Source organism: Calonectris borealis, chromosome 2 (assembly GCF_964195595.1).
Source record: "Calonectris borealis chromosome 2, bCalBor7.hap1.2, whole genome shotgun sequence".
Lineage (NCBI taxonomy): Eukaryota > Metazoa > Chordata > Aves > Procellariiformes > Procellariidae > Calonectris > Calonectris borealis.
The window spans coordinates 49733612-49753413 of NC_134313.1; the positions used below are offsets into that span (position 1 = coordinate 49733612).

At 37.7% G+C, this 19802-nt stretch overlaps 1 protein-coding gene across 1 annotated transcript; it reads left to right on the forward strand.

The window, feature by feature from the left end:
• Positions 1 to 1495: 1495 nt before the first annotated feature.
• On the forward strand, positions 1496 to 19287 carry LOC142078202 (desmocollin-1-like). The gene is made up of 13 exons (XM_075140665.1): positions 1496 to 1555; positions 2937 to 3092; positions 4029 to 4173; positions 5384 to 5550; positions 7214 to 7348; positions 8612 to 8797; positions 10220 to 10479; positions 10675 to 10817; positions 12553 to 12768; positions 14402 to 14632; positions 16671 to 16792; positions 18080 to 18316; positions 19090 to 19287. Exons 1-13 carry the CDS (start codon positions 1511 to 1513, stop codon positions 19285 to 19287), a joined length of 2241 nt encoding a protein of 746 aa, XP_074996766.1. The 5' UTR covers positions 1496 to 1510.
• The last annotated feature ends 515 nt before the right edge of the window (positions 19288 to 19802 follow it).

A 19802-nucleotide genomic window follows, 5' to 3' on the forward strand; every position in this document is an offset into this window, starting at 1 on the left:
CTTTTTCTCCGGCTGTAGTGCTGAATTACGTGCTGATGTACCAAGTTTATTGAAGTGCATTAAAGTTTATTTTCACCAGAAGTGTTAGCAAATGCATTAAAAAATACCTGAGAAGTATGCTGAACTTACCTGGTACTTCCTATAAACTGCATGGGATTCTATCATGTATATATTAAAAAATTGCCAATCGTTTGTTCTAGAGTTAGACTTTATCTCTCCCATCTGTCTGCCTCATAATTTAAAGGCCTTTGTCCTCCCAAGACTATTAAATCACATAGTACCAGTCAGTGCTTTCCTCCTGAGGGCAAAATTTCCAAGTTGTAATATCTCCATTAGGCATTTGCATTAATTAATCATCTTCACTGATTTTGTGGGGCATGGATCACAAGGCAAATCTAATAGCTACTGATCCAATAATGAGCGTGTCTACAATGTTTTTTGCATTTAAATGTATTAGTTCATCTCTGATGCTTCAGTAATTTTACCAGTGTAATAATGTGTTGTTGAAAGATATCCATGAAGCACGCGTGTCCTTTAGGAAACACTTATGAACACGGGTGGAAATTCGTGTAAACTTGGTCAAATCTGAGTGCATAAGTGGGTTCTAGAGTCTATATTTGTGATGCTTAAATACTGAATGACCAAATTTTTGAAGACTCCATGTGTCAGTAAATACAATTTTTACTTAGGGAATGTTGTTTTGTTTTGTGAGGGATGTTACTGTTTCGCTGTTTGAGTTTTTGTCTGAATATTTTTTCTTACAGTTGATTTGAAAGATTGCCTTCCGTCTGCAGAGTTTATCAGTTCCAGTGATGGGAACTTCAAAATTCTAGAGGATGGTTCTGTGTACACAACATCTGCTGTTTCTTTGTCTGCTGAGAAGACGACTTTTACCGTATTACTTAAAGACATTCAAGAACATGTACAAAAGAAAATACATGTTAGCTTGGTGGAAGAAGAAAAAAAGGTAAGCTTCTAATTTCAAGATACCTTACTTACTTGAAACACTGCTTTACAGAGTACTGCTTCATGCTGCATAATTGTAGTTGAATTTTGGAATTCAATCAGGCAAAGCACTCTGGTGTAGGGTGTATTTTTATTTAGCAGTTGATTACTGTGTCGCTTAAGTCAGTGGACTTTCTTTCTCAAATGGGAGATGCTAGGCTTAATCAGGAATGTCAAGAATCTTAAAAGCCATGTTTGAGGAATCAAAGCAGATTTTAATCGTGGAAAGTATTACAATGAATGAAAAAACTCTTGGAATACTATCACAGGTATAATCAGAAATGAAGACCTTGGAAAAACAAATGGTCAGTGGGAGAACTGGAGCAGAGGGAAAAAAAGATGGAAACGCAGGAGAGCAGTTAAGCAAAAATACACACAGTTAAGAAAATACGGATATATTCTTACCTGTTTTTTTATCTTCTAGACCCAGACACAGAAGACCAGGCATGCTAGAGATACAGTTCTCAAGCGAACCAAAAGAAGGTGGGGCCCTATTCCATCCGTTATGATAGAGAACTCACTGGGACCTTTTCCACTACAAATACAGCAGGTATATTTTATACAGATCTTAATTTTATGACAGAAGCTAGTTTTGTATGTGACTTTTGTGGTAAAAGAAGAACAAAAGTGAGCTTTCTTGTATTCCCTACTGATGCCATTCCTGCTATTATTCCTCTGTCTTGTTCTGAGCTGTTCATTGTGTATCTTGCGATCTTGTAGCTGAAATAACTTGTGATCATAGTTGTTGGGATGAACTGGAAATGTGCAAAAGTTGTAAAAAGGAGAGAGCGTACTGTCAGAAGAGAGCTCTTTGGCCTGGAAATCAGTGAAGTGCATAATTAAAAAAAACAACAAACAAACCCCCACAAAACGTTGCTTAGAAAAAGGTTTTGTAGACACAGAGTGAGGGAAGTCTTACCTGTGTGTCTACATCCTGCACCTGGAGCTCGAGGTGCATACCTGTAGCTTGAAGACTGAGTATTGCCTATATTATTAGGAAAAGTACTTACTGTAAGAAAACAAGTAGGCGTGAAAGAGAAATGCAAGAACTAAAGTTATCATAGATCCATCTAGACTTCACTAGATTACAGAGTGGCTGGTAGAAGATGTGTAGAGACAAGTTTAATAACAGAGTCTGTGCAGAGCAATCATTCTTCTACTAATCTTACCTTCCTAACTTCTGGCGTTCAGAGGGTAAGGAAAGTGTTTGGGGAGGAGAGTGTTTATAAATAGATAACTGCTAATGTTACCTCCTTGGTGCTTGTAATGAGATGCAGAGAGGCTATCTGAATTGGCATATATCTGGACTATACTGTAGGTGGTCTTCTCTCTCTCTTTCCTTCTCTCTTTCCTTCTCTCTTTCCTTCTCTCTTTCCTTCTCTCTTTCCTTCTCTCTTTCCTTCTCTCTTTCCTTCTCTCTTTCCTTCTCTCTTTCCTTCTCTCTTTCCTTCTCTCTTTCCTTCTCTCTTTCCTTCTCTCTTTCCTTCTCTCTTTCCTTCTCTCTTTCCTTCTCTCTTTCCTTCTCTCTTTCCTCTAGTTGCAAACCACGTTTTCAATGAGTGCACTAAAATCAAAGTCTCTTGAACAGGGACAGAAATAATAAGCCATCTGTATCTGCGTGTGCCTTGCATGTTCAGTATTCTAGAGAGATTAAATTTCATTTCTTTAATTGTTCGATAGTCCTAAACATTTCTGTGTTTGAATTAACTACCCCTTCTCATGTACACACATTATAAAGGAAGGCAATTACATGGCAAGCTGTTCTCCTATTCTGTGAAGTTTAAGCTGCTAAAGAAGTAGAAGTAAATCAAGTTTTGTTTTTGTTTTTTTGAAGAGTTCCTGCTTGTGCTAAATATGGTCATGAAAAGGGGGAAAATGTATTAGAATGATGCTGCTGTTTTTCCTTGGGCTTAAAAACATGTTCTTTATAGGTCCAGTCAGACACAGCTCAGAACTACACCATTTATTATTCTGCAAGTGGACCGGGAATTGATCAAGATCCAAAGGGTTTGTTTTACATAGAAAGAGAAACTGGAAATATCTTTGCTACTCGTGCAGTAGACCGTGAACAATATCCAAGCTTTCAGGTACAGGCCTAAATGGTGTAAACATAACAAGATCTTTTTTTTTCTGTCATGCATATATTTGAAAGCTGGGTTTCTGGGAAAACTGCGAGCAGACAAGATCTGGAATCAGCTATCTGTTCTGAGTAATATCTTTGGTGTGGTAGAGATGAAATCAGTGACAAATGAAATATCTGGTCATCTAGATCTTGAGAGTAGTTTTGCTTTTCACGGCTTAGACTCCAATTACAGCATAAAGGTAGTGAGCTATTGGGTTTGCATCACTTTTGGGAAGAGTTTGAAGTTATCCCAGAGTTTTTCAGGGAAGGTTGAAAAGGTCTGCATAAAAACAAAATCATGAGAAACTCTAGATAGCTGTGGTTTTTTGAGCCTCTCTTTCTCAAGCTGTTCAGTTTTGGTAATTTGTTAACAAGGTACACTGCTCTCTCTACTGGCTAAGAAGTGTAAGAAGGCAGTTAGTAGAAACAAACAGCTTCTAAATAGCTAGGTAATTTGCAGTACCTATTACTGCATTTTATTAGATTATGTTGTAATGGGCAAATAGTTTTGCTGTTGTTCTTGATTTTGTTCTAAATAGCAATATTTACATCTGAATTTTTGGTAAGGCTGAGATTGCCTCATAGACACCTGGAAAAAATGTGTTCAAGAGACTTGAAAAAAGTGTTTGACAGAGTTGGGGCGGGGGGAAGAAGGAGGTTCAAATACTTGTAGTGTGAGGAATGGAAAGGGGAAAGATTGGAAAGCATTTAAAGGTTTTGTGTTGCCATCATCGTAAGATGCCAGTCACTTCCCCTTCCATGTGGCCGAAGAGCCTGGTTTTGATAAGGGTATGCTTGGCACGCTGTATTTCATTTTATTGACTCCTCCAACGAACTGAAAGTGTAATAATACTTCATGTTCCTTAAGCATAAAGCGAATTACTGAATTTATGTCTTACAGATCATTTGCTTTGCAACCACTCCAGATGGTTATTCACCAGAGGTACCACTTGTGCATACAATCAGGATAGAGGATGATAATGATAATGCTCCATATTTTACACAGGACCTTTTTGAGTTTTCTGTCCCTGAAAATTCCAAACCTGGTAAGAATTGTTTTAAATCAGTGAACACAGTTAACACTACTCAGCTCAGTTGCGTACCAGTATGGCTGGGTGTTATCCTGCCTTTTAATCAATTTCAGTGGGATTTCCTAAGGAGTATTTCTTTACAGCAAAGGCTGGATTTGCAAAGAGCAGCTCAAGATTTCTTAATGATTAGAAGTTCCAAAATGCCATCTCAATCATAGTGAAAAGCATTGTGTAAAAAAGAAATTTGTAAACATTGAGATGATTCAGTGTTCCTAAAACGGTGTAAGAACTTCAGAACATGATTCTTTTCATTTTATCCAAAATCACCTGTTTCCGTAAAATGTTTTGATTGACAGAACAGCAGTTTTTAACAGAGTAGTTTCCTCACCAACTAAATCGGTGGTGTTCTAAAATGCCTCTGATTAAGCTTACAGTGTTTGTCTGAGCTGATAAACTAAGGTAGGACTTATCCTGGGGGGATTGGGGAGAAAGTCTTGCTTCTGCCCATACCTGTAAAAGGCAAGGATTTGCCTGTTACTGACTTCACCTGTCTGTGTAACAGAGGACAAAAGCAGGGAGAAGGGTGGACCCCAGAGAATAAGGAATGCAAAAGCCATGGTTTGCCATTCCTCGCTCATCTCCTGGGCTAGGGGTATAGAGTGGGGAAAGGCTAACTTGCTTCATAAAAAAGGAGGCGAAGCGTCTTCCCTTTCACCCCAAAACACCGGTTGCATTTCATTCTCTGAGCTGTTCTACTTCTTACTGGGCGAGTTACTGATTTAGAGTGAAGTTCCAAGTATGAAGTACAGCACCGCTCCCCGAGAGGCAGTATCGCAGTTTGAACCATGTCAGAAAGCACTGAAACTCCCCCTCATCCCCCTGGCAACTCCTCTTCAGCTGTGCTTGGGGTGCTCACTTAGAAGTCACTGTCAAAACCACTAACTGAAATCTAAACTTCTAGTGTTTCTTTTGATTATACTTTGTGACATCTGCAATAATTACACCTTTGTCTAAGGAGAGAAAATAGCCAGAGGATTAAAATAGACAGTTTTACATTGTTACTGTATTTTCACTACTATTTGCTGTGTTTTCAATATTATTTTCCTTTAGAGCTAAATGACCGAATAGCAACTTCCATGTATCTAAAATAGAAATACCTGTTCAAATAATTTATGATTATTTACAGATTTTTCTGGAACTAAAAATTGCTGTATTGTGTTCACAGGTATACTTGTTGGAAAAGTGACTGCAGAGGACAGAGATGAGCCTTATACTCTGCATACTACGTTGAAATACCGCATTGTCTCACAAAATCCACTAGTACCCCCAGCATTTTCTTTACATGGTGACACAGGTGTCATTTCTGTATCATCACCGCAGCTGGATAGAGAGGTGATCTTTCCTGAAGCATCTTTAGCTGTCATCTAGGGCACACAGATAGCTTCTTAACTCTGAATTGCTGGCACGGGAATCACCAGATAAATAATTTCTGTTACCCTTCTTTTGTTTCCCTAATGAGCTTCCGAAGCTTTCCAGAGACCCGTAATTGGTCCAAAGAGTTTCTGCTAGATCTTCCATATTCTAGCTAATCTTGGCAGGGGACCTCCCGCTGCTCTCTTATTCGACCTATGGATTGAAAATCCTATGGATTTTTATTCTCTCTCTGTTCATGAATACCATGAGCCACTGTTTCCTCCTAATCAAGCTCCATTTGAGGTGCTTCATGCTTCTTTGCAGGGAAGATGAACTAACTTTTCTGGAAATAGTCATCTTCTACTCAACAGAAATATCTCCAATATCTGAAACCTAAATAGTAATATAACATTTCCTAAAATTAAAGCACAAACCATTTATCCTTATCAGCTAGCTTTCAAGTAAATAAGATACAGGAGGTTTTAGTTTTTATTTTATTTGGTTTTTCTTTTTTTTTGATAAAATGTCATGTGAGAGAGGTTGTTTATGCTAGAAAAACTGACAGGTATGTTTCAAAATAATATTTCTAGCATAAGACAGTCATTCTAGAAAAAACCACTGCTACGGGCACATTTGTTTTGAGGATAAAGAGAGTCATATTCTGGCATACTTATGTCGCTTCATGGCTGAAAATCCACCTTAGCAGTGTGTTGCAATATTGTGCACTTGCAGGTACACTGCTCAACTTCTTTAGCAAGAGAAAAATGCAGCAACTGTGAGCATCGCCATGTCTACTAAGGAAACAATCACAGTGACAACTGAGGGAAGGAAAGCTTGAAAAATGAGTCCACTACCTATCTTTTAAAGATAAACGTATGAAGTTGTACAGGAGATTTCTTTCCTCCACCTGAGAAACCTAAAGCTACATCCAGGCATTCAGAACTGGAGTTACTGTCTTGATTTACAAACTCCCTCGTTTTGTGCGTAGTCCCCCGGTTCGCCTTCCCTGGGTTGTTTAGGTATTAATAAGGTTAAAAAAAGCTTTCTGCTGTTGTGACTCAAGTCAAGGATTTAAGTGGGCTGCTTATCAGTGATCCCCTTGGAACTGATAAGGGTACTGACTCCTTCCGTGCCAGACGGTGCCAAATGGCAGGCATTGCCTTGTCACGTATAGCCCAAACAAAGGCTGATTGCAGCACCGTTTCTGGTCATCTTCACTGAAATGAGAGACCTGCACTGAAACACTTTACCAGCTGGAAACCTAAGGGAATACTCTGCCGCTCCAAAGGGGAGCCACAGATAGCAGATGAAAGTGCATCATTTGCATCTTCCAAAACTTCAGGTATTGGAAAATAAAGCTGACATTGAGAGAAGCTTTATTTGATACAGGATATAGCGTACACATTACTAACAGATGCTGAACTCAGTGCTGCTTAGCCAGTGAAAGATATTTTACTTGTTTTCCTTTTGGAACCATAGGGAAAAAGCCCCAAAACTACTTGCCTCATTTTGTAGGGGAGCACTGAATTTAGAGCAGAGTTGGGGAAGGGGAGTGAAGTACTTAGTTCTACTCTTGTGTGTAACTATGTGATTAAAAAAACGAGTATGTCAAACTTCTGTATGCTTTTATTCATCTTTTCAGCTCGTATCCAGTTACACTTTGTTAGTTGAAGTGAGAGATATGGCAGGTCAGCCTTTTGGTTTGTGCACTACAGGAACAGTTGTCATTAAAATTGAAGATACAAATGACAACGCACCATCCTTTAAACAGATACAAGTAAGTCTTCATAAGTGAAATGTCTGTGAAAAGGTAAAAAAAAAAAGACTATTTTTATCCCCTTTCTAATTTCTTGATTGGCAGTCCCTCAAATATGAAGCCTAATGCCCTGAGAAGTTAATGCCAATGTGAGAATGCTCTGTTGGTTGTTGTGCTGTTTCGTAATTAGACCTATTGGTATATTAGTTGTTTTGAGTGATTTGCCTTACGTCCATTGGGAGAAAACTGATATGACTCATTCATTCACTTCTGCTGCAATACAGCAGTCTTAGAAATCCCGTAATTTAACCATTTTCAGGGAGGGGACAGATTCACTCCTAAGCACTGTCATGACCTTGTTACCATTTGACCAGCTTTTGGCTACTTCTGTGTTGCAAGTGAAAAAGTTAGTGTCAGTGAAGTAGATGCAAGGATTGTCACCGAGATTTTCTATGCTTTTCCAACTTTTTTTTTTTCTTCTACAGAAGTATTATTTAAAGCACTTCTTGTTCACCAATAGCTATAACTCAACCTTAAGTCTTTGCTTATTGCAGCCATCTGAATTATTCAGGACAGAGAGTATGTCTCAATAACCATGTATACAGCTCAAATACCACAGGAGATTTTGGAATACAAAATTTATGAAAAATAATTCATTATCCATGAGGAATACACGTACCCTATCCTTTCCACTCACTACTGTAGAATATCATCAGTAATATTGATTCAGAATCACTCTTATCTGTGCTTCTTGAGCTTGTACAGAATAACACAGCTCTTTAAAAAGATAAAAAAAATGAAAAATCCTTTCATCCTTCGCCATCGAAGTAGAGATGTATTTCACCCTTCTTGGCTTTTCTTCAAGTTCTTGTGGTTTGTTTATATTTATTTTTTAATTTACCCCAGTGCTTTTTCTAATGCTCAGCTTGGTCATGTTGTACGCAGATTAGCATCTATAGCTGATGAGACTGAGGGGAACTGTGCTAATTTACCTTTCCTGGAAGGAGAATTCCAGACTTAATTATGTCAGTGATAGTTTGAGTGTATGCAGGAGCTGAGATTTCAACTGTGCTGGCAGGAAAGGTTTACTGTTTCACTTAGGGTGTAAGGGAGGAGTGGGGGCAATATGCTACTGCATGAAAACAAAATAAATCGTTACAGCAGCTTGGTAAATTGACCCCTTGGGTTTAAGTAGTTTTATTTAAATACAGTGTTCTTCAGTCCTGCATCGTGGAACAGTATTCTCTGATTTAAATTGATTTTTTTTTTTTTTGATACTCCAAGTATGAAACGCGAGTGGAGGAAAACAGGGTGAATGTAGAAATACTGAGAGTCTCTGTTGTTGATCTTGATGAACCTGGTTCGCCTGGCTCAGGAGCAGTGTATGAAATTATAAGAGGAAATGACGATCGGTCCTTTGAAATTACAACAGACAAAAACACAAATGAAGGAATACTGTGTGTTGTTAAGGTAAGTAAAAATGGATCTGCTAGAGGAATATTTGTGTGTCTTCAGGTGTTGCTTTTAAAACCAATAATCTAGAACTCATTTTTATTCAAAGAATATCTGTAACTATCAGGCAAATCATGCTTTCTTCCCAATCTGAACTCTCTTCTAGAGCAGATTGCATAATGCGCTGCAAGCGAGGCTTGTGTGTGGTACGTAACCTACAAAACTCATCTTCCAGACTACTCCTCAGCTTTGTGTGCCCAAAATTCAAAGAATTCCCTTTGGTTTGTCATTCCAGAAGAGCTTGGTGCTTTTGCCTGGTTCCACAGTTGGAGTTGTTCAGACTTAGGGATGTAACTGAGGAATGCTTTGTGGCTGGGTTTTTAACAGAACTGGGAGTGTGGCAAAGGAGGGGAGGGATGAGCACCTCCTTGTTCTCCCTGGGAGTTGATTAGACTTCCTAACTCAGCATAAAACTCTCCAGGTTTTATTTTGCAGGGCAGTGAATTCACGTTTGCTTTTCTGGGGCGTGAGGGAGTCCACATACACATAAGACTATGTGTTAGTTTAGTTACTTGTTACACCCAGTACTTTACAGATGTGAGGTAGAAGGACCACTGTACTTGTACTTCAGCATGTCCCTTTGCCTCTTCATGCCTCTTTTTCGTTATCTGTTAAAACTGCAATAACAGGTTACTTCTAAAGAGCAGAGAAGATTAATATTAAAATTTGAAGATGCAAATTGTAAGGGTAGAGATGCCAGTTAAATTTTTTTTATTTATTATGGTTTTTGTTGGTGGTAATCATTAGAGCTTTTTCTAAAGCTATGTCCCTGGTATACTAACCCCCTTGAAATTTCTTATATTTAGTGTAATGCTGTAGTAGACTAGACAGTATTATGACTTTAGGATATAAATAGCTCTATTAAAGGCATATGGTGACCTTGGAGAAGGTGTCTGAAGAATAAACGGTAGATACTTACTGATCAACCCCACAAGTTCAGACGTATTTGCAATGGGTGAAGTCTTACTAGGAAATAATTGTAGGTGCTAGCAAGAAGCGTGATTGACTTGTGCTGGAAAGGAAATATATGTAACCTAAAATAATGGCCAACTAGATATGGGAGGAGAAAATCCCCTACCACATTTAATTCTTACCTCAGTTCTATTAGTAATTGACTCTCAAGGTATTCATCTAAAATTTTACACTGGTGCTGTGTACTTTATAAGGGGTAGTTCCTCAGGTTCTTTTCTTTGACTAACTTAGAACTTAACATTTTTTTTAAAAATCATGGCCCTTTACTGGATGTTCCAGAAGGATAGCTGTCTTCTTTTGTAAATAAATGTGGTACAGTTTTATCTGTTTAATAATTGGGCAGTGAAAACAACACCAGGTTTTGTATTGGTTTGAAGGAAAAAAAACAACACCCCACCTTTGTTACAGGGACTGGACTATGAAAGCGCCAAGCAAAGGATCCTCGTGATTGCAGTCAACAACGAGGCACCCTACATGCTGGCACCATATTCACAACAACTTTCCCAGAGCACCAGCTCCGTTACAGTGCATATCCTGGATGTGGATGAGGGGCCGGTGTTTAAACCCTGTCACTTACGCCTAGACGTTAAAGAATGCGAGGACATTGGGACGAGTATTGGGAGATACCTAGCAGAAGATCCAGAAACTGGAAATAGTGAAGGCATATGGTATGAAACAATGTTATCTACTAGTTTATTTGGAGTACAGCATGGGTGGGATACGGGAAGGGGGAAGATAATTGTTGTTGCTGTATATATGTGTGTGTGTGCGTGCACACATACGTGAGTGTATATGAATGCATGTATCTATATATGTATGCGTATGTATGTACACATACTAAACAAACAAATTATTCTTGACAGCTACCGGATACCACCTGGCCAATGTAATTGGATCAGCATAGATGAAAAATCGGGTGAAGTCAGAACCATTAAAGTCTTGGACCGAGATGTAGCAGAAATGAGACGAGGTCAATGCAATATCACAGTCCTTGCAATAGACAGAAGTGAGTACTAAATGTTGTCAGTATTCTTTGTGGTCTGTAAACAGATGTTTATGTGCAAATTTAGTGTGCGGGCAGCTATACTGGTTCAGACCAGAGGCCCACCTACTCCATTGTCTTGTCTTTGGGATAGCTCTATCAAATGCTTAGGGAATATTATACAGCAGGGAAAGCATTTCAGAAATCGGGGCAAATTCTCAATGTTTTCAAAAGTTATCTGCTCCCATTTAAAATCCTTTGTTAAGTTTAAATTGAGAGATTCTCCTGTGGATTGTATTCCTTTTATTTCCTGGCTATTTTTTTTAAGTGATAGCACCTCTCAGCCATGAAGTTGACAACAGAGAAAGTAGAGAGAGAACTTTTTGAAAAAAAGTTGTTGACTTTGCAGCTCTTACTGTTTCCTCCTCTGTTTGGCTTCTTGGTGTCTTGCTTTTAGAAACCTTTAATTTAAAAGGACCTCTAAGAATAGCTGTATTCGTTGCTGTATGTTATTGTGCTCTTACCCTTATTCTCAGTCATCTAGTAACAGTGTTCATACTATGTGTTGCTCAGATGACGAGCTCTTACAAATTACTCTGATTGTAAAGGATGGGTTGTATACTCAGATTCTCATTCTAAAACAGGTTTTGGTTCCGATTTAATGTGAGTGATCATCTATTCTTTCTGATTAATTTGGGTATATGCATTTATTGTAGGAAAAGACATAGTTTTGCCTCCGCATCATCTAGCCAAGAAGACTAAATACACCTTTCACTTCCCAACTGCTAAATGTAGCAAATGGATTATCAAAGAGAAATTTCGGCTTATAGGTCACACTTTTAATTCTAAAATATGTATTTTACATTAAAAAGGAAAAATGACTGCCTTTCTGAATCCATTGGCAGGACGTAGTTTGAGCCTTCATGTGCTTAAACATCAGTGGGAGTAAAGAGCAGACCTTTGGAAGTTGCTCTACAGCTAACAATTCTAACTCTGTCCAAAGCTTGCATATTAAAATTAAATGTAAATAATATGAATTTAAATTGTTTAGAACTTCTGTTGCATATAAACATGATATATGCATCTGTGATCAGGTATCTCTAGAGAAAGTTTTAAGAAGTAGACTTGATGTAATTTCATTGGAATTGACCGTTCCTGTATTGGAAAAAATGTAATTAGGAGGGAGAGCTTATTCACTTCTTGCATGTAGACTTTGGTGACATAGTATGTGTCACTGCTGAATCCTGCTACCGCATGGTGACTCAGAGGGAAGAGGACAGAGAGAAGCCCACTGTTTCTGAAAGTGTTCGTGTTCCCAGGGGAAGTGAGGGTAGGGGAAGTGTAATTTATTTTCTCCTTCCAGAAGTAAAAAGTCTGGAGACCTTCACTTTCTGCTTTTGACTCTCAGTTTGGCTTAGCATCCTTTACCCCTGACTTATGGGCTGTTTCTCCTCTCGTCCTCCTGTTAGAATAGTATCTGTCCCCACATAGATACACCTGCTTGACAAAATACATTGCACATGCAGGATATGGAGCTTTGGGAGCTGTTGATCCGTTCTACAACCAGCCAAGCAAAGAGAAGCAGCCAAGAGAGAGCTGTGAGAAGTCCCTCTCTCTTTTTGGCTAAATCAGCAGCTGCTTTCCACCTTACTGCTAAACTTGGATATTACAGTTGATGATACTTCATTGTGAAAGTTTGGACTAGAAATAGATTTGTGAATGATAGAAGTAAGTGCTAAAAGTTATTTTTATCTCATAGATGGCAAAACAGGCACTGGAACAATTCAGGTTGTCATCCAGCCTGGGAACAAGAATTACCCACGAATCCTTAAAACCGACTATATAATGTGCAGAGACAGAAAACCGATCTGCCTTACTGCACAGGATGCTGATGAGTCTCCTTACAGCACACCCTTCGTATATCGCATAACTGACCGTAGCTTGGCTTCCATGTGGAAGATAACTCGACACAATGGTATGTTAAGCCTTCCTCTTCCTCACTTAGCTGTAGGTTGCCAGAGGAAGCTTTGCTACCTCTCCCTCGGGTGGACTGTAAGAATAGATTGGATGAATGTATGTTTGGAATTGGTGTAGTCAGCGGGGCTAACGAGGTAGCCCTGATGATCTCTAGCGGTTCCTCAGTTTCATTTGCTGTGCAGGAGATCAAGAATTGCCAGAAATAAAGGGGAACAACTAAAGTATTCTCTATCTTAACTATCCTGGGTTTGAAACAGTTTGCAGAAGTTAAGAAGGTGGCATCACAGAGGCAAGGAGAAGGATATTATATTCTGCCTCTTAAAGCATAAACAAGAATCTGTCCCCAGCACCCTTGGGTAAGCAATCAGCAGCTGTCTGAAATGATAATGTAAAAAGATTAGGTGGGACAACAAAAACTGATGTCATGAATTGCATTAACACCTCTGGAAAAGGAAATATACATTCATAATTTGTAAGGAATTTAAGAATGAAATGGCTAATACTCCAGAGAAAAATACAACTTTTCTTAGGCTGCTATTATGGAGGAGAACTGGAAAACTGAAACTTTACCTAAAACTGGTTAGAGGCTGACTAAAAAAATCCTGGCAGTTTTTTATCTTAGTACTGCTGTCAGCCAGCACATTTTTTGTAAAGCTGAGCTGGGTGAAAGAAAACATTACTATCTCCCTTAATATATTTATGTTAATTTTTATAATTTTGATAGGAGTAGATAAGTAGATAAACAATTTATTACCAAAGGAATCACTGTTTCCTGAAATTTGCTGATATAAAAAGTTATAGCCGATGGTGGTTTCATGGTGGGTGCCAGATGATGGCAACAAGAGCGGCACATACATTTGCTACTATTTGTCATGAATTAGCCTAAAAAGAGTCTGATTCTGAAGTGCTCCGACAAACATTCACTGTTTGTATGTATGAAAGGCAAAAAGACAGCAAAGTCTGAGAGCAAAGGCATCTAAGAGTTTCAAGGTTTATGTTAGGCAAACTGAAAAAACATTTTAGGTGGTACATGTAGTTTTATATACCTCATCATAAAGCAACCATTATGTACATCAGTATCTATCTCGTACATATTTTTTACAAATTATTTCTTTTGTCCTTTAAAACATCTGGTCACTAATCATTGCCACTAAGCAGGGCAGCAGACTAAATGGATTTTTATTCCCACTGGATATAGCTGTTCCCACTGAATATAGCAATAGAGCTAAAGAGTGGAAGAGGTATAAATTAAGTTTATGATTAGTTATTCCAGTCACACTACCAGAAGTCCTTTTAATAAATGTCCCTTCAGTTGATGGTCTTTATTAGTAAGCCCAAATAGCGTCATTTACTATAATGAACTGAATCAACTTCAGAGTTTCAAATCATATCTTGTCGGAAGGCTGTATAAAGTTTGCTTTTTCAGTTCTAACTTTTAAAAGGTGCTGAAAGTATAAATACTTCCAAGGTGTAGTTTTGTGTCAACACATTTAAGCTAGCTTTAAACTAGCTAATGCAGATCTGGTAGCAGTATAGCTGTAGCAGAAGGGAAGATTGTGGTTATGGTCACATTTGTGACAACAGAGTTTCAGGTATTGTTAACACTAGATCTGGTTTGTCTTCTTTTACAGATAATTCTGTGTATCTTTCACCAAAGGGTGATATTCCATTTGGAACATACAGTATTCCTGTAAGTGTGATTGATAACGGAGGAAAGGTAGGAGAGCACAACATAAAAGTTAACTTCTGTGATTGTGTTACTCCAACCGAATGCGGCAGGAGCATTCCGCTTTCTGGCGGAAACGTTACTCTCGGCGTATGGGCCATCCTTGCAATGATCTTAGGATCACTATTATTGCTGCGTAAGTACACTTGTTTTTTTAACCTGAAGTGCAAAACACTTAATTTTAAAATTAGCTGAGAGGACCTGATTCAAACTTGATTCAAACATTTCTTTTTTTATTTAGGCCGTTGTGTAGCCCTCATCACTGAGTTAATGTACCTGCTCTATTTATATCAGTGTCACAGGCTTCTTGCTCTCATCTGGTCCTGTAGTTGCTATGTGTGGATTTCTGTTTATTCTTTTAAGTACATTTTATGTAAGATGTTCTGTGTGTTCATGTTAGCAAGGCCAAAAGAACTGTGTTCGGCACTTGAACCGAAAGAAGGTGGGATTTGTAGTGCTTATCAGATCTTGTCTTGAGGCGAGTAGAGCAAAGTTTGTTTGTGAGTTTAGTGCTGGTTTTGGGATGCACATTTCTGTTTGTAGGAATGCTGAAATCACTTTCCTAGGGCTTTTTGTGACCTTTCTTGTGTCATAGATTAAAACATGGAGTATCTGAGACATTGGATTTCACAAGGAAATTTACAAAAGCCAGCGTAGTGTTGAAGGACAGGTTGGATACTTCCACAACAGAGCAAACCGTTGAATACATGTTGTGTTATTGAAGTTGCCCAAAGACTAACAGATTCTTAGCAGGTTGATATTGCTGTTAACCAGTGAGGTGGTGACAGTGATACGTAATAGCAAAGCCAGGTCTTTTTTTTACCAGAATCAGACATAGTCTGACTAATAAAATCTTTAGAAGTCACCAGAGGACATGCTACAGGAACAAATACTTCAGAGTTTGCGTTTTTTTTCTTTCTTTTCTTCTTTCTTTTCCATTTTTTCTGGTAATGGTCAACCATTGTTGTCTTGCCCCTGTTCAGCCTCAGATAGCTCTTCTTACTCAGGTGGATAGAACACTGGGACCTGCACATGTTTTGAAGGTTAGATAGATCCACGTTTTATCTAAACAGCGGAGGTACCCAAATTTGTCATATAGCCCGGAGGTGGAACTTTCAGATGCTCAGTAGGGGGGGGACTGTGTGAAATATCAGCTAGCTTTTTGTCACTACCCGTTGACTGCATTCCTCGTAGATAGACCCATTATTTTGTTGTGGCTGGGTTTTACCCTGTGTATCCTCTACTCAGTGCTGTCATGGATGTCGTCTTCATGTCTTCCAGCTTCTTGTCAGCATCAGAAGCTGGAACCACTGATGCAAATCTCAGTGACAGCTGATAGCTGCAGAAGCTAAATGAGCTTGAAAGTGGCTCTTGGCCAATTTCCACAGAAGTTTGTAGGTTCGGAGATCGGATTGCTCAGTGGGCAGTTAGGCAGAACTGTTTTGTTCCTCGTGGGCTTCTTTATTTTTAAGCTGTCAACTTGAAAAGAGAAGGAAAGAATGGTTCTCTGAATGAAATGTTTAGTGCTTTGTTTAGGAGAGGTATTAGTTGCTCATGATTCTTTTATACAAAGTAATTTCTGGCTGAGTCTCCATGACAACACGAAGTAGTATTATAGGAGGAATAAACTGAATACAAGGAATTAAATAAAATTGTTATGTAGCATAATGCTTGAAGTCCTCCAGGGTTCCGCTGACCTTTTCTGTGAAGCAGAAGTTTCTGGTATTGGGATCTTTCGCTTGCATGTTAGTTCCTTATGATACAATTTGACATCGGTGTATTCATACATGAAAAATGTCTTATGTACAACCTTGTTGTAGGCATAAGGCATGATTTTTCACCTGGGTTTGGTCTAAATTTTTTATTACTGTGAAATTTTGCAGTCACAGTGTTTTCATAAAGGATGCTTGCATTTCTTGCGGGGAAACCAAGATGTGTTTTAGAAGAATGAAATAGTTCAACAGTATAGTGAAAACTCCATATACTGTTTGAAAAAATGTATATATGTACAGCTTTGAGTATGGGCATTTTTGGAAACAAATTATTTTTTTAAACCATACTTGATGCTTAGGCATTTAAAAAGGCTAATACAACAAAATTCATTATCAAACAGAAGTAGATACCATTATGAGGTAAAGTTCATAGTATCTTCCTCACTTACTTCCTTTCCATAGTAATCCTGATCACAATTTGTGGCTGCTGTGGCTCTGGGGTAATGCACAGGCATGTGACTGATGATTGTGCCAATCACAATTTAATCATTTCAAATACAGAAGCTCCAGGAGAAGAAGTGATGGTAAGTTGTCTATTTACTTCAATGTAGAAACATGTAATTAAGATATCCATAGCATTTCAGTTTGAGAACAGGACCATCTGCAAATAAGTGATTTAGTAAAGGAAATAAGCAATAAACGCAGGGATCGTTAGATGTGCTTTGCTATTTAACAAGAATTTGAAAATTCTTAACTTTAGGCAGAGTTGGTAGTACCATGCATATTTAAACGTATCCTGTGGTTGCTAGCCCGGCTGCTTATAATTCTTCCAGACTTTAACTGTTTGGTTGGAACTTTCACATGAATGTTTTAATCACTTCAGTCATTTTCAACAATGAGATTAGATGGAAATTTATTATTTTGCCTATGTTGAATGTGTGTTTGTGGCAAAACATTATTGCTTTTCCTTGGAGAAGGTTTTTTAAATTTAGCAGATAGTCATTGTAAATTACAGGTGCAATTTCTGCCCTTCCCCTGAAAAATGACCCCAAATACAGTTGATTTTTGAGCCAGTGGAAAAAATATAATTGAACAGTCCATGTTTATGAAATACGTTCTTGCTTGTGGCATCTAAACTTTTTTAAGATTCAGTCTACCATGAACATAGTCCAGCCCAGGACTGCATTCATACACAAGGACTTATCTCTTCAGACTCTTCCCCTTCTCCTCTCTCCCCCACCCCCTGTCTTTGCCCACCCCAAGAAAAGGATATTAGTTTAAAAAACATTGAGTTTAGTTCACCTTGAAAAACCAGAAATCCTAATGGTGACAAATGTCAAATTTCTCTTTGCCTATGAAGCATAATGTAGTGCCATTATAAACTGATAATGTAGTTTTTAATTTGTGATCCCATACTAGTTTTTCCATATTTCACTCAGTATACAGACTTAATGTGTGAAGAAACGGAATAAAACTTATGCATATGACTGTATATCTGGCTTAATGGGTTACAGGTTGCTGACTTTGAAAACCAAACATTATTTTTACATGATAATTTAAGAAACTAGCATATGGATTATAGTACAGCTTTCATTGGGATAAAGGTTCAGTTTTTGGATCTCATATCATATTTAAATGCAGATTTTCCGCCCCCCTTTGTCATAGTATCCTTTCCAAATACCACTTATTGATCTTTATACACTAAATACTAGGGATAGCTTTTTGTTCAAAATATCACAGTGCAAAGCTGGAGACTTTTCAGTTTTCAGTATTGACAGTTCCTGATTGCTGTTTCATCTTTTGAATTTAAAAAAACCAAAAAAGTAAAAAAAAAAAAGTAAAGGTATCCCCACTACTGCATCTTTTTTTAGGATCACAATATAATTCCTCTACAAAATACAAGTGATCAAGGAGGATATGGAATAAAAACAGGAGATCAACAAACATTTGAAATGGTAAAAGGAAGAGGGCATACCCTGGAATCAGTCAAGGGAGGCGGACATCAGACTCTGGGATCAGTTAAAGAAGCAGGAGGACAGCCTATGATGGATACATGTAGATACTCCTACTCAGAATGGCATAATTTCACACATCCTCGTTTAGGTGAAGTAAGTATTCTGAAACTTTTTTTTTTTTGGAGTGTAGGTTATGGTCAATATATACAGACTTTTCAAGGAAGACATCTATTTGTGCTAGAAAGGTGGCTTTCTGGTTTTGGTTTTGTTTCATTTTTCCTCTCCCTTGCTCCCCTGCATCCCCTTTGGAATATTGCCCTTTCAAAAAGTCATCTTTTACATATTTTAGACGTAAGTGTAAATGACTTTTCTTGGCTTAAACTATAGGCAGTATGCTATTTTTCATTTCGAATATTCACTCATTTAGAATAATTACTTTACTCAAGCTTTTGTGAGTTTCTTTGAGAATGTCTGTTTGCTTTTATTCTAACTGCTTGCTTTGTACTAATTTAAACCTGATACTTATTTTAGCAATGGTGCAGGAATGAATGTACAGCTTTAGAAATGTAGTTACTCCATGCTTTGGAGATCAAAAACTCTTACTACTTGCCTAACTAGTTGTGTGTAAATCAGTCTTTTAATTTCAAGTGGATTTTAGTTGCTTGACAGGTTATTTAAACAGGTTCTTCCTCTTTTATTGTTACATACATGATTAGTAGAAATGATTTCTTTATTAAATACTTATATTTTGTAGTCTTAATGATATAGACCAATCATGTGCATTTTTTGTATGTAGGAATCCATTAGAGGACACACTCTGATTAAAAATTAATCAATGAAAGGTAAATCAAAAGAAATTATTTTTATGCAATATGTTTAGGATAACAATTTAAGAAAATAATAAGGTGTGTTCTCTTCCTATGCAGAAGGTGCACCTATGCAGACAGGATGAAGAACAGAAGCATTCTGAAGATTATCTCCTTTCATATAACTATGAAGGAAAAGGATCCTTGGCTGGCTCTGTAGGCTGCTGCAGTGATCAGCATGAAGAAGAGGCACTTGACTTCTTAGATCAGCTGGAACCCAAGTTTAGGACATTAGCAGAAACATGCGTAAAAAGATAAATGTGCCTTTCACAGTGCTGAAAAAAACTGTAAATAAGTGGCTGTCATACTTTTGTGATATTAGGTATTTTGGAATTGAGGGGGGGAGAGGTTTATCAAAATTAATATAGACTGGTGAGAGTGTAAGTAACTCTTACTTTAAATTTACAATAATTTTTTTTATCTCTGCTAGACACATTCCATCAAAAATAAGGGGTTGAAAATATTTTTTTCTTTAGACTATGTTAATATAGTAATGTTAGTTTCTACTTAGATTACATTTCCTATTCTTTGTGATTACTTAAAATGCAAAACTTGGTGTTGTCCTTTTAATTAATTATTCAGCTTCAAAATTTTATTGTATTTGGCTTTGGAGAAGGAAAGCTTTTTAAACTCACTGTTTCTTTGTTTTCTTTTAATTCTGTAGAAATAAAACAAAAAACATTACTGCTGGATATCAAATACCTTGTTAATTTTTAACTTATACAAACTGAGATACAAAACACTTTTTCATTTTTCACATAAAAAATACTGAT

Bases quoted from the DNA above. Each gene is read 5' to 3' on its own strand.
- LOC142078202 (XM_075140665.1), top strand. From the start codon at position 1,511: ATGATAGAGAACTCACTGGGACCTTTTCCACTACAAATACAGCAG. The intron at 10,480-10,674 runs GTATGAAACAAT...TATTCTTGACAG, and splicing joins GGAAATAGTGAAGGCATATG to CTACCGGATACCACCTGGCC. The intron at 16,793-18,079 runs GTAAGTTGTCTA...ATCTTTTTTTAG, and splicing joins CTCCAGGAGAAGAAGTGATG to GATCACAATATAATTCCTCT.